General features: G+C 44.0%; 1 protein-coding gene across 7 annotated transcripts in view; it reads right to left on the bottom strand.

Annotated features, from left to right (window-relative positions):
- LOC146634319 (protein NLRC3-like) overlaps positions 1-15,502 on the bottom strand; it is a 580,191-nt gene that overhangs the window by 64,968 nt on the left and 499,721 nt on the right. For 2 of the 7 annotated variants that reach the window (XM_085376587.1, XM_085376620.1), the window contains exons 1-4: positions 5,817-5,935; positions 3,798-3,899; positions 2,727-2,805; positions 56-260 (exon numbers count right to left, since the gene is read on the bottom strand). The exons of 2 other annotated variants lie outside the window; for them this stretch is intronic. In XM_085376587.1, the coding sequence (XP_085232713.1) occupies positions 56-260; positions 2,727-2,805; positions 3,798-3,899; positions 5,817-5,935 (505 nt within the window). Of the gene's footprint in view, positions 1-55; positions 261-2,726; positions 2,806-3,797; positions 3,900-5,816; positions 5,936-15,502 lie in introns of those variants that run through there. 3 more of the 7 variants (XM_085376562.1, XM_085376569.1, XM_085376648.1) reach the window with 2 other exon arrangements.

Raw genomic sequence — 15,502 nt, 5'->3', positions numbered from 1 at the left:
TGTCACAAGTCTCTCATTTATCCAGCAGCTTAAATCTTTAGATAAATCCTCTTACGTCTCTGCAGATGGTCAGCCAGCTCCTCCTGCTTCATTCTCCTCAGGAAGTCCACTGTGATCTTCACAAATGCCTCTCTGCTGTTTCTCCTCTGCTCATCATCCTCCCTCTGAAACTCCAAGCACTGGGGCTTATTTGGATTCAGAGCCTTTTGGATCTTCTTCAGCTCGTTCTTCACAAAAGTGATGATGTTGTCCTCCAGCAGCTGGAACAGAATATTTATGAATGACCCACCACTCTGAACTTTAGTCCACACAACATCCACTTCTTTACCATCAAGGGGCATATCATCCGCGAACTCTTTACCAATTATAGGTTTGACTTTATCTGATTAACTGAGACTTTGTCCACAACTCCATGATCCCAAAACGTTGATGCTGTTCATATGAATGCAGCGATTTCAGTGGGAGAAACATTTCACTGGTGTTCAGAGCTGAACTACCAACAGGTTGATGATCAAAGCCAGAAACTTGGAGATGTTTCAGGTGACTGAGTTGATCGTACAGACAACTGGTCTTAAAGGTTCACTCTGTTTACGCATACAGATCAGTATTTAAGGTTTGACTCTCATCATCCACTGGGGCACAAACTGGGCGTCATCAGGACGCTACAACACAGAACAAACACCATCCCCACAGACACAGCAGCCAGCGAAGCAGAAGAACTTCACATCAAGAAGGTCCTGAGTAAATGTGAACGCTGGTTTGAGGGCGGAGTCAAGGAGGCCATTTATGTGAAAAGGAAAGACCATCTCTGAATGGAGGAGGGGCCTAAGGGTACAACTGTCACCATCTTACATGCTGTGATTGCAGCCATTCCCCAGCTCTCTGTGAACTGGACTCATGACCATTGATCAACAACCATTGATCAATGGTCCTGACAATATGCGTACCAATGATCAATGAACTGACCTCCCAGCCCATTGTTCCTTCAGTGGGCTGGTTTCAGTCATACAAATGTCCTGTTTATGAGATTGAAACCTGCAGTCAGCTGAGACTGAAGAAGTCACCTGATGATGATGAAACGTTTCTCCCACTGAAAACATCCAGATGAACAGAATCAAGCTTTTTGGGATTTACGTACCTGGATGATTGAGCATCAAGACACAACTCTGTGACTTTTCTCAGATGAATAAATCCTCTCCTCCAGCTTTGTTTACATCTACCAGCCCTGTGGCGCTGCCCAGGGACAATAATCTATGTGAGAGGTGGAAAGTCATACAGGTGTCTGCTCCTGCCTTCAGTTATTTTTATCTACTGTGTGTCAACTGGCTGAACCTCCTCCAACTGTCTACTGTCTCCCTAAACTCAACAATGACTTAGTGATCTATCCATTCTCTGACCAAACACATCCTGCTGCAGGAGGTTAACATAGCAGCCAATGATGATCCCACTCACTGTGAACAACACATTTGGACCTGATTTGCTGCTCTGGTTTACACGTGAACTTCCACTGCTGCTGTCACCAACTTGAGAGGCTCTACAGAAAAACTGGACTTGTCCATAAAAATCATAAACTACATTACAAGGACAGCATTGCTCAATCAACTCTAATTACTACTGACATGTTATCTCTTCTAACTAAGGTACAGACACTCAAACTTGCTGCTTTCAGTGAGAAGTCAAATGCCTGAATATGAGCTGGAAGCTGCTGAGAGTCCTCCTCCTTCCCGTGGGGTTTACTTTCTCTACTACTTTCACTATAAACACGCCCCTTTCATGCACCTGCAGAGGGCCACCAGCAGATGGAGCTGTCTTAAACAAATCCACTTGGATAGTTAGCTGTAGATGACTTTATCAGTATGATTGTAGGACTTTGAGTTATTCTTTAGATTTATTTAAACTCTTATATTGTGCACAAGTGTTGAGCGACCCATAATTTCTCTGTACTTTTCATAAGAGCAGCCAGACTTTCAGCTAGTTTTTCTTTGCTCTGCAGGTTTTATGAAGGTGTGTCAAAGTTGTTCTTTGGACATTAGCTGCTTATTAAATCATTTTCAGTCCTCGTACAGGAACATTCTTCAAGCTAAATCCAAGTGTGTTAGACCAGAGTTAACCTGATAGATATGTGTGGGTGTGTAACTCTTAGAAGCTGTTTGGCTGCTTTTTATGGGGGCTGGGTCTTTGGAAAGTGTTTTAGTAACACACCCTGAACTGCACACTTTAACAAACAACATGAGATTTTAACAGTAATGTAAAACTCATGTGATTCACTGTTATTAAGCACAAACACATCTATGGCCCTGTTTCCATTAGTAGCTGCTCAGATCGACTCACCACAGGTCGCCACGACTGGACTGGATCCACTGGTTTCCATTACAGTTGAGGACCACCTAATGTGGTCGTCTCAATACAGCCGAGTGTCAGCTCACATCATTAGTAAGTGCTAATGCTGCTAATTTCCATCATATTTGTCATTTATTGCTCAAAGTTTTTGAAGAAACAGTTATTCAGCTTCATTCCCACTGATCTCGACTACAAACTGTTTCACTTTGGTTTCTGTTTAAAGCCTCGATGTTTAAAACGTTTCCCTGTGATCACATTTGCACCGTCTGATTTCAAAGTTTGTTTCTTTTGGTCATTTAGTCCACAGAGTCCTTGGTGTTCTGAAAGGGACCTATAAATAAATGCATTATTATTAATAATAAAGTAGTTGTTGTACATGTACAGACCATAAATATGGAGTCCAGCTGTGTTTGATGCTGCTGGGCAGACTGACCACTGGGAACCTCTGAGCTCTGCTGCTCCACTCTGTGGAGGAACCATGAAGGATTAGATCAACACAGGATAAAGATCCAGGAGTTTCTGCTCAAATAACTTCATCTGAATCAAGTCTGTCAAGTTTTAAACTCTCAGATTGTGAACATATCAGTAATTTTCAGTCTGTTTTCATGGACGTCCTTTCAGTGGTGATGTCAGGGATGATTTTGAAGAAGCTCATCAAACTGAACCATCAGCAGATCACTGCTCCAAAACCAGAACATGATCCCAGTCTCCCTCCACCACCAGAACACCAGCTTTACTAACGTGGTAGATCAGTGTAGTACAGATCAATAACTGATGAGTCATTTGATCAAAATCACTGAGTGCTTCACGTCTGACCCTCTGATGCTTCTGTAGACATTTTGCATATTTAATGAATGTCTGACAGTTTTACATTCATTCTATGAACACAGTGGAAATGTTGTGTTATAGTCTCCATGTTGTTTCCAGCATCATAAATTCTTAAGTTCAGAAAATTAGATTCTTTCTTCACAGCTGAAAAACAACAACATTTATTCTCTATTGAAATCTGCATCGTCCACTCCAAAGGTCACAATCTGAAGGTAACATCTGGTTTTGTTCCCTGTGGTTAACTCTGAGCATCAGTATGGTGGGATTTATCCACTACATCCACACCACTGTGGTTCAGTGTTGTCCTGATGGAGTAACAGCAGCCAGTATGATCCAGGCTTTAGCTGCTGGGTCTCTGTGTGACCTCTCAGACTGTTTAACAGATCAGACACAAAGAGAATCAGAGCAGCTCTGTTCTTTAAAGACAAACATGAACCCACTCAGGTCACACTTTCCCCACAGATATGAGCATCACTGTCCTCAAACAGCAAATGACCAAGTCGAACATTTGGATCTTTTCTCTTTCATTGTTTTCTTTTTAATGAATCTTTGTAACAATCTGAGGATGTTTCAGGTCATATTTATCCAGGAAACACAAACATGTAAAGGAGTCATCACAGCTCTCTGACCTCGTTGCTCCAGGTTCAGCACTGAAGTTTGGATTGCTACCTTTGGACCGGTCACTCCTCACAGACGGACAGCTGGACCCTGCAGACTGTGACCTCTGACCTCTGCAGACACAAACATGATTAAGATAAGATAAGATAAGATAAGATAAGATAGAACTTTATTAATCCCTCGGGTGGGTTCCTCTGGGAAATTCGATTTCCAAAAAAGCACAGCACCGACAGAAGTTACAGAGTTATACACACACACACACATATATATAAATACAGAGACAATATAAATAAAATATACGAAGGGGATAAATAGAATAAATAGGAATAAAAATAAAAATACAAGTGAATTGCACATTTCAAGTATTGAGTCTATTGCACCGTTGACTATTTACAAAAGTATTGCACAAGGTATTGTACAGTGAGGTGAAGAGGCACTACAGCTTAGCTGTTCCCCCCTCCTTTGTCCCCCTGTCTCCCCTCCCTCTCCCCTCCAGAGAGGAGTTAAACAGTTTGATGGCGTGTGGGACAAAGGAGTTTTTAAGTCTGTTAGTTCTTGTCTTTGGGAGAAGCAACCTGTCACTGAACAGACTCTTCTGGTTGTTTATGGCCGTGTGCAGAGGATGCCCAGCATTGTTCATAATGTCCATCAGTTTCTTTAATGTCCTTTTCTCTGCCACTGTCACCAGAGTGTCCAGCTTCATGCCGACCACAGAGCTAGCCCTCCTGATCAGTTTCTCCAGCCTGGATGAGTCCCTCTTTGCTGTGCTGCTCCCCCAGCACACCACAACATAGAAAAGTACTCCAGCAACCACTGACTGGTAAAACATCCTCAGGAGCTTCCTGCAGATGTTAAAAGACCTCAGCCTCCTGAGGAAGTACAGTCGGCTTTGGGCTTTTTTATACAGGTGCTCTGTGTTGCATGACCAGTCCAGTTTATTGTCCACCCACAGCCCGAGGTACTTGTACGTGTTGACCACCTCCACCTCCTCCCCCTCTATCTGAACCGGCAGTGGACCTTCTCTGGACCTCCCGAAGTCCACAACCAGTTCCTTAGTCTTTGAGGTGTTGAGTTGCAGGTGGTTTGTGTGACTCCATGCGACAAAGTTCCTCACCAGACTTCTGTACTCCTCTTCCTGATCATCCCAGATACACCCCATGATGGCCGTGTCATCTGCAAACTTCTGAATGTGGCATAATTCAGAGTTGTAGCAGAAGTCAGAGGTGTACAGGGTGAAGAGAAGAGGGGACAGCACAGTTCCCTGTGGTGCTCCTGTGCTGCTGACCACTGTGTCAGACGTGATGTCCTTCAGCCTGACGTACTGTGGTCTGTCGGTGAGGTAGTCGGAGATCCAAGCCACCAGGCAGGGGTCCACCTCCATCCTGTTCAGTTTTTCCTGAAGCATACAGGGCCGGATGGTATTAAAGGCACTGGAAAAGTCAAGAAACAGGATCCTGACCGTGCCTTTTCCCCCATCCAGGTGTGAGTGGGCTCTGTGTAGGAGGTACAGGATGGCATCCTCCACTCCGACACCCGCCTTGTATGCAAACTGTAGTGGGTCCTGGGCATGTTGTACCTGTGGTCGGAGGAGGTTGAGGAAGAGCCGCTCTAGAGTCTTCATAAGATGTGACGTCAGTGCCACCGGTCGGAAGTCATTCAGCTCATTGGGCCGGTTCTTTTTGGGGACCGGGACGATGCAGGATGTCTTCCATAGGGCGGGCACTCTCCCCAGTCGCAGACTGAGGTTGAAGACTCGTTGTAGCGGCTCCCCAAGTTCAGCAGCACACGCCTGATTGAAGCAGCTGTGATCACACAGACTGCAGATAATGCAGCTGTTTCCTGTCAGTAACATCCTCTTAGATTAGAGTTCAGCTTTTTACAGGAAAACTGGACAAAACTGATTTTTGTTACAAACTCATTTTCATTTCCTCTCAGCTCACAAACACAGTCAGACAATCAACCAGAGTCAACACTGATTATAATGTCAGTGCAGAATTATTTCTGTTACTCAGTGAGTTCAGCTCTCTGACCTCGTTGCTCCAGGTTCACCACTGAAGAGTGGAGGTTGATGTTTGGACCGGTCACTCCTCACAGACGGACAGCTGGACCCTGCAGACTCTGCTCTGTCCTCCTCTTCCTCCATCATCATCTTCAGTCAGTCTGAGAGGTAAACCACAAACACTCAGTGAGTTCACATTAACAGGAGGAACTGACCTCTGACCTGTCATGTGACCATGAAACCAGGTCAATATGTCTGTAGGTTCAGTCATCCAGGTCATGTGATCTAAGGAGCTTGGAGAGAAAAGAGACGTCTTTAAGTTTCTGGAAGACGTTTCATCAGAGAAGCTTCTTCAGCTCTAAAACCAAACGGTGGAGAGTCCCAGATATTTAAACCTGAGAGGGAAAGAAAGCATGTCGCTGACCCACCACTGATGTTATTTCAAGGAGGAAACTGAGAGCCTTTGCACCAGGAGCACAAACATCAGCTCCAGCAATGATCCACTGATGTGTTTTTATTCCATGTATGAATGTTGTTATTGACAGAGATGACGTTTGTGTGTCAGTGATGCAGTGACTGTTGTTGTTACCTGTACAGGCTGGTTAGACTCTATGAAACAGATCATACAGATCTCTGCATGTTAGAAGAGACTATTAAAGGTCATGAATGAGACAAAGGCAGGGAGGCGTCCTTTACAGCTAAACAGCAGAGTGAGAGAACAGCCAGCACCTCTACATTTATCACATTATACAGCACATGTATGATACTGACAGGGATGAGAAGAATTTAGTGATTCTGATCCCATCATTGATATTACTTATTGATTCTCAGTAGCTCTGCTCTGACAGTCACCACCATCACTGAGCAGCATATCAAAGACATTTGTGCACATTAACTGCATGTTGTGGCTCAAATGTTTGTGCATGTTGGAGGCATTTCCTCTTTGTTGTGATCAGTGTTGGTCATTACTCAAAACAGTCATTATTACACATATTACACAGAACACTTTAATTAAAAGTAATGGAGTACGTTACTTCATTACTCCTCATAACATTACTTTGATGTTAAAATGAACAAATGAGCATGTAACAACATAAAGCTGAGTTACAGCCCCACACACCAACACAGATCCTGATGAGGTCACGTGATGTTTCTCTGAGTGTTTATGAACACAAATCAAAGATGAAACAGCACAAAGACACTTCAAAGTGATTCTACTGTAGAAACATGAACAGGTAGAAACCTGCAGCCTGACTGCTCATCACTTTGTTACCTGTTCAAGTTCAGCAGCAGCAGCTCACTTTATCACGGTGCTGGTCTGGGGTCAGTGTTTACTCAGCTTTAACTAGTGATGTGACGTTCTGTATCGAGGCTTCGAAGCGTGTGTCGAGTAATGGAGGGGGCGTTTCCGCGAAGCGCGTATCCAGGCTTGCTTCATTTATGGGAGGAGCTGAAAATGATGACGTCCGAAGCCTCGCTGCCCGGCTGTACCACGTGACTGGTTCAGGAAGCGGTTCGAACTTTGCCGCGAGCTATGACAGCGATATAAACCCCTCAGACAAAATGTGGGCGTTTGATGGAGAGTTGCGGTTAGTGAGAGTTAGAGACAGTTTAGAAAAAAAAATCGCCTACGACCTGCCACAGTGGAGAAACTGTTTCTTTTTAACAAAAACCAATGATGTGTCCCCTAAACACTAATCACTGTCCTTGCCTCAATGTTACAAAAGCACAACCACTGTCCACACCTCACCTCACAGTATATGATCATTTCCATTTTAGGCATTTCCAAATAATCATGTTCCATACTGCCAGTATAAATATACACAGTACACTGCATCACTACAATATAGATGTTTTACACACTCCTTTTGTTGTTGACATTTACAGGCTGTGTGCAAAAAGGCCACACTCTTCAAATTCATGCCAACTAATATTTTTACGTCCAGTAGGTGTCCTACTAGAGCAAATGAAGCTTCAAGAAGCTTCGCGTTGGGGTGAACCAATTGGATGAAAAGCTTCAGTGCTTCATGAGGCTTCATCTGCCCATCACTAGCTTTAACCTCACTCTGGGTTCTTGGCTAGCCTAGCTTTAGCTTAGCGTTAGCATGCTGTGTGCTAGCTTAGCGTCAGAGCTCTGCAGGTGTCTCGTGTGTAAATATTAATCACAGTGAGAGTAAAGGAGGTAAAGGGCTGTGACGTCATCACGTACGCTGCGTCCTCTGTGGGCTCTGACTGAACTCAAAGTACAAACTACAAGTACACAAACACGAACGTAGCTCAGAGTGGCGGACACACTCGGCCTCGTTGGTCCAGCTGTGAGTCCGTTACCGTGAACTATGGAGCGGCAGATTTGTGCTGAACTAAGCTGCACACAGCTGATGTTAGCCAGGAAACATTACACACTGACTTTAATGGAGAGACCGGAAATACAAACACACACAGTTTGTTGTGTGAAGAAATCAAACACGAGCTGAACAAACAGTAAAGTTCCTAAAGACAAACTGTTAAAGGAGGAAACGAAGCAAACTTACAGTTTCTTCACACACCAACAACAAGCTCCACTCCACGAAGTTCAGGAAGTGAAAGAAAACTTTGAGCAGGAAGGAAACACCCAAAGAGACGTTTGAGGACAATCAGGAGCATTGGAACACTGTGCAGCGTTCAGGTGCACCTCGGAAACTCCAAACCTCTGGCAGGCTGTGATTTATTTCTGCTGGTTTTCCTGTTTGAAGCACAAACATCCGTCATCACTTTGTTGTTCTTCTTCCTGCAGCGTTTAAATATTTCAGCACTGAACTGATGTTTCTTCAAAGCTCATTTCAACCTGTTGAAGTCATGAATGAAAGTGCAGACTGAGAGTGGATCACATGATGTTTGAGGTGTGTCATGTGACATGTTCAGTATTGTCACACATGTCTAGATTGTCCCTGATATCATAACTGCTCAAACACTGATGATTATATTTGAAGAATTATTCCTGATGGCAGCAAAGTTTGAATGGAGCTGTCTGTCTGTGCTGATTTGTCGCCCTCTGGAGGTCAAAGCACAAACTGCATGATGTCACTGTAACCACCACAGTGACAGGAAGTGTTTTTATGACTGAAACACTGAAATGATGCTAACGGCTGTCGTTAGGCTCACTGACAGCAGTGCTGATGTGTTCATGTCAAACACTGGCTCAGGTCAGACTCCTTCATCCTTCTCCAGCGTGAGGCCGCCCTCAGACCCACAGGAGCTCTGACCTTTGACCTCCTGACCCTAACCATTTTAGTCTTGTTGCATCTTTAAATGCAAATCCTGTGAAATGGTCAGGGGCGGCTCTAGAGAAATTTTCTTAGGGTGGCAAAATCAAAGCCTTTTTCCCCCCAAACACATATGCAGGTGGTTACATGTGGTTAAAATGATTCAAATGCAGTAAGTATGCACGTTTTTCATATAAATATAGTCTATAACTTAATTATTGTCTGTACCCACATGATTACACACTTTAGTTACATGAAACATGTGAGTTTTGATGTTATGTACTGTACAGCCTGTATATTAAATACATATGTAGCCCAATAAGTATAAACTCCAGAAAGCTACACAACATGGGGCGCTTCATTTACAAACACAAGTCTAACTTAAGTTTCACTGTTTTTGTTAGAAAACTGTCACATTGTTGCAGCTTAAATGACACAAAATGTCAGAAATCTGCACTGTCATGAACAAACATGTAAACCTCATTTTTCATGATTTGTTGGATTCACCCTCTGAGGTCTGAAACACAACCGGACATTTGTGACTCCTTTGAGTTTACGTTTGTATTTCACCCTCAGATTGTTTCATTTTATTTTTTCCTCCTCTTGCTTTGTTTGGTATCTTTTCAGCTCAACTGAATTTAGTTGTTTTTTCACTGACATACTGCATTAGTATTACTATTACTATTAATGTAACTATTACTGATCTGAAATCACACAAAGAACCTAAAATCCTAGCAGTATTTTTTACTGTAAAAAAACCACAGACGTGTTGGGTAAATGTTTATAACTTGAAATGCAAATATAAATTGTACATTTTGTAAACAGATACAACTATTTATCTAAAAATGCAGCCAATACACCTGCTGTTTTTTCATTTTCTACAACCATTTAAAATAGCACTCACCTTCCTTCATTTCCACAGTGTAACATCCACCCACCTGTGTAAAATCAGAAATTCCCATGGTGTTGTTCAAAATGTGCTCTGGCACAATCATAAGCATCGCTTGCTACTGAAAACAAGAAGAAAGCCGTCCTGCTATGGGCTGAACCATTTGTTAATGTGGAGGGGGGGACACTATGGAATATATCCAGTTCTAGCATTTATATTCACTGCTGACTGTAACTACGCTCAAACTGTTAAACTTATTTTAATAAACAACACCGTCATATGCAAAACTGGGGTGGTACTTGGGGTGGCAAGGGATCATTTTAGGGTGGCACTTGCCACCCCATGCCACCCTTCTAGATCCGCCCCTGCTGATGAAGCCAACAGGTTCGCTTCATTTGCAAAAAGCAGATATGAGTTTCTGAGGCCACAGTCTTCTGTGGCAGAAGGGGAATCAGGGGAAGCCCTGGAGGAGTCCACCACCCACCAGAAACAGGTCTGAGCTCTCACTGCAGTTGTAAAGGGGCTACACAGCCCACATGAGGCTGAGGGATGCAGCCTTCTGTCAGACTGTCACTAACACAGAGAAACACCCGTGTACACTCATACTCATGGGCACATACACCAATCAACCTAACCCCACTAACTGCTCGTCTTTGGACTGTGGGAGCCAGAGAACCCAGAGAGGACCCAGACATGGGGAGAGCATGCAAACAGCTTAGATGTTGGATTTGAACCCAGAACCTTCTTGCTGTCAGGAAACAGTGCCAACCACTTTTCCACTGTGCTGCCTGTTTGACTCTGATACACCCATTTTTGAGCTCTTAAAAACAGCCCTCCACACAACAGAGACAAACCATAAAGGACTTTGTGGCTTGTAGCAACCAAAGAAAGTTTAAGGTGCATAATAAAGAGGTTGAAAGGAAAGTAATAAAGGAAACATGTAATTATAACAGTAATGTTGGCTGTGTATCACGTGTGGCATGTCATTGTGGGGCTGGCCTCTGTTGGGATTGAGAATATGTGATGGCGGGGGCAGGGTTGGTTACTGGGGTTTATCCTGATCTCCTGTTTAGTGGAACTGTGCTCCTTTGAATCCACAGCACTAACCTGGCACACACACATAAAATGCATCATTGCTACAGAGCACAGCAGGACTCATTATGAGTGGTGGGGCAGGCTGGATGGTGTTGAGGAGTCGTATCGCAGTGACATTGGCTCCCCTGCTTCACTCTCTCCTGCCCCACTAATGCAACTCACTAATCCCTCTGTCCCCTTTAGGTGGGGCTCACGCTGACAAGATAAAATAAGCTGCAGGACTGGTGGGTGGGGGCTGTGCTGTCAGCCCCCCTGGGTCTGCTCCTCTGTGATCCTCAGTGGGCCAGTATGCCTCTCCTGGTAGCTCCATGGGGGATGGTGTGGTGGGTTGGTGGGTGCCATGGCGACTATGTGCGGACTTCACATTTTTGTCTGCTGTGACAGCTCCTTGATCTGGGCGGGGCCAGTGGGGTGTGGGTAGGTCCTTTGTGGGGCTTTGGACGTTGCCTGAATATTGTCAGGCAGCTGGGTGCTGTGCCTCGACCCTTTCTTCCTTTGCATTTGTGGTTTGGTGCCATAAATGCACAACATAGAAGAGCCACCTCGACGGGACAACACTCAGCGGTTCATCTGTCTCTCTTCCACAGCATGTCTTTATCCTGTCTTCCTTCTCTCACCACAACCAATCACAGCAGATGGCCCCGCCCCTCCCTGAGCCTGGTTCTGCCGGAGGTTTCTTCCTGTTAAAAGGGAGTTTTTTCTTCCCACTGTCGCCAAAGTGCTGCTCATAGGGGGTGTGATATTATTCTGTTATTATATGTTACCTTATATATGTAATCAAAGTAGTTGAATTAGAATACTGCTGTAGATCACATTATACCCTTTAATATAGAGTGTGTGATCTGTATGTAGTTTAGTTCTCATTATACTTTTGAGTTAACAGAACATATTCACATATTAGTTCATTAGATAAATGTGCATCACTCTGTATCCTTGATCTGCTGGGAATGTGTTACACTGTTTTCTTGACATGCTTAATTGTTGAATCATGAAAAGAAGGTTGTAAGCAGGAGACTCTGTGTCTAAAGACAGGGGAGATAGACAGACCACATTCCACACCCCCACCTTACAGAAAGCAGAGAAACAACTGCCGAGGTCATAACTTAGGCGCTGTAACAGAGAAAAAATGTGATGTTTTGGCTTTTACGACTAGCTGGGGGCCACTAGAGACTATAAAAAGCTGAGCAACCCGTCACCATTTTGAGACATGTGCCTGACCCTCTGGTAACATCTCTCCCGTCCGGACGTTCTAATGCTCTTATTGTTGAATTGTATGGAAATAAATGATTGTTGATTGAGCATTTATACACCGAGTATTGTCCTTCCTTCAGCCCAAAGATTCAAAGAACTGCGTGTTTTCAACAACTTGGTGCCGTGTGACCCGGATCTTTGGTGTGCTGAGGAGGTGCAGATTTGACCTTTGGTGAGATCGTGAGGCGAGGTGAACAGAGGACCGGTCCAAAAATAAAAAGGTAAGCACAGCCTGTTGTATTACAAATACCAAATGTGCATATTGGGCTTTCCAAATTAATCTGTTCGCTGAGTCACATGTATTTTCACAGTAAATTTGTCGGTGTCTGGTTTTTGGCGCAAGATACTAACAACATAAGTTGAGGCTGAATTCCAGTGTGTTAAATAAACTGCTTCTACCGAGATACTAATAACATACTACGTTGGACTAGTTGCAGTAATCTGCTTCTACCGAGATACTAATAACATACTACGTTGGTCTAGTTGCAGTAATCTGCTTCTACCGAGATACTAATAACATACTACGTTGGACTAGATGCAGCCACTTTACCTTCCACATTTAATTTTGTCTAATACTGGCTTCTGTAGCAATAATACATTAGAATTTCTTCTGAAGACGCGGCCATTAGTCCAGTACATTGAAGTCGAGGTTTGTTTATTTTGTTTATGGTGTCAGTGACGTCCTGGCTTTTGCCGGCTATGAAATAGAAGTTGATTTAAGGACAAGCAGATGCTGGCTTCACGGTGCAGTTGGACGCTGGCAACGCGAGAGCGAAACACGTCCGTAGGTTTGGTTTATGATACGGCGTGTTCCGGTGGTGCGGCCGTGAAGTGCAGTAGTGGTTGGTGCTAGTTTTAGTACATTTGATAGAGGTTTTGACGGTGGTTTGTGGCGTCAGTCGAGTATAAAGGGCTGCGGCCATAATAGAAAGTAAAAATTTAAGTAAATAGCAACACCTGGTTTATGATGTCTGGTATAACTTCGGGGATGCAAGCATCACTTTTATGATGCGACTTTGCCCCGTGGTGGCGGTCATAATCGCAGAGAAAGGGGTATTTTGGTCTATGGTGCAGTGTGCTTTAAGAAGATCTAATAGTTGAGCTCAGAGGTTTCTGTGTAAAATTCCCGCTGAGGAAAAGTGTTGTGTGTGAGTGTCGAAGCGCGCTCTGGGTGAGAGAGTGTGTGTGAAGCTGCGAGGCGCGCTCTGGGTGCTGTCTTGTGGGTAAAGCGCGCACTGAGTGAGAGTGTGAGTGAGGCGCGCTCTGAGTGTGTTTTTTGTGTGGAGTGTGAAGCGTGAACACAGTGACAGTGACGGTTGATGTGTTTGATTAGGAGGACATTAGAGCAAATACACATTTTAGGATCAAAGGTTGATGCCTAGTGTACCTGTGGAACTTTGCCCTAGGAGTGGCGACCCTCCTGTCCGTGGACGCGTGGCCAGGACCGGCGTTGTCCGGGTGCCGAGGTGGTGACTTGGGGAGGTGAGGGCCCCCGCATAGCTACGGAAATAACACTGGAACGGCCGTGTAATCACGGGTTCACATTTATTTCCGGACTAGAACAAGACACATTTTGCGAACAAACGTTGAGTCTAGATTAGTAAAGAAATATAAAAAGGTTGAATTCCTCGTTTCAGTGGTTGAAATTGTTGTGTGCCTGTCCCCTGACGAGTGTGAAATTAAAATAAAGAGGGAATTTGGAGCCACATAGAGATAGACGGGCATAATTGGGTGTATTACTCTGTGGTGTAATAAAAATAAAAAGGAGAGATAGTAAGAGGTGTGCAGTGGAGAATTATGGAGGAGTACAGAGAGGAATGTGTTGGGAGACTGGCGTACAGTTTACGCTGTCAAGGTAGGCGTGTTGCCTGCTTATCTGTTTAACATGTGATGAAAATGAAATTAAATAAATCTCTTAGTGTGTTAATACAGGAAGCTGCGGACCTGGACCAACTGCCCCCACAAGCACAGCGGCCGAAGCAAAATTATAGGTAATGGGAACCACACCCAGCACGAATCAGCAGCTGTGAAAAAGACAGCAGCAAGGAGAGAATTAGAGGAGAAATTAAGAGAAGTTTTAACACATAAAATTGGGGCCAACGGACTTGTGGAGGTTGGGAAGGCGTCCGGAGCATCACAACAAAAAGGTGAAACAAAAACACACAAGCAGAGAAATCTGAGAGAAAGGCTCCTTTTAAGGTAACGCCTAGTTTGAGAAAAGATAAAATTAACCTGCTTTTATACAAATGCACATACACGCAATGAAGAAACAGCTTACACTCATGAACACGTGAAGATTTTCCAGCAAGGTTAAAGAAAAATTAACATACTTAAATGATGAAGTCTATACATTACTGACAAAGAAACCCTCTGGGTTGCAGGACAACAATTTAACTAAAAAAAAAAAAGAGGAACACTGGTCTAACCAACCAGGCAAGACGCAACAAATTTAGTGGTTAAAAGATTCAAATTGTGACATGTTTTCTGTTGATTGATTAATAAAAGTGATTACTGAATGAAAGAAAGTTCCTTTTTGGGCTTTTAAACATGATCTTAAGAATTTTAACATATACCGGTGTTGTCCTGTCAACTTGGTGGGTTAGGAGTTGATTATATCGGGAGACAAAAAACAAAAAAAGGGGGAGAGAAGGCTGACACAGGGCCTGGCCCCATTGTCTCCCCTCTGAATAACACAGCCAACACAACAACATTTTCCTGTTCGTTTGTTTTTGTTTTTTGTTTGTTTTTGTTTTGTTTTGTTTTTGTTTTTTTCTATACATATTTAATTACAGGCTGCTTTGCCGGCCCTGAAAGCCGAGGCTGACTGGACTCCTGCTCTCCCCCATACGTGACACTGACCAAATGCTGCAACAGCTGGACCCACAACAACGACCTGAGAATGTCAACAGACCTGCAGGAATGTGATCTCATGCAGCCGAGACGGAGAGCACTAAACCTAAGGCCCGTTTCACTACACGGGGGAAAATTCCCAGACTGCGTCAGCTGACAGAGCTGTGACAAGACGCCCGCCAAGCCCGAATGAAAAGTAAGGCCGAGCGAAAGAATGCTGACCTTGATAACTTTGCATTCACACTGTGCAGGACAGTGATGGACCAACACGGATGATCGGGTGGCGAAAAAGGGCGTGACCGAGACAAGAGGAGTAACTGAGGTCAGAAGGCACCTCAGAATGGACAAAAACACAGAAGAAGATGCAGGTTTCACCTGCGGTGAACATCG

Source organism: Diplotaxodon limnothrissa, linkage group LG3 (assembly GCF_057381915.1).
Source record: "Diplotaxodon limnothrissa isolate DT_005_m linkage group LG3, D_limnothrissa_male_GT1.1, whole genome shotgun sequence".
In the NCBI taxonomy this organism is placed as follows: Eukaryota; Metazoa; Chordata; class Actinopteri; order Cichliformes; family Cichlidae; genus Diplotaxodon; species Diplotaxodon limnothrissa.
Note: the sequence above shows the minus strand (reverse complement) of the source record. Positions and strands in the feature narration are given on the sequence as shown.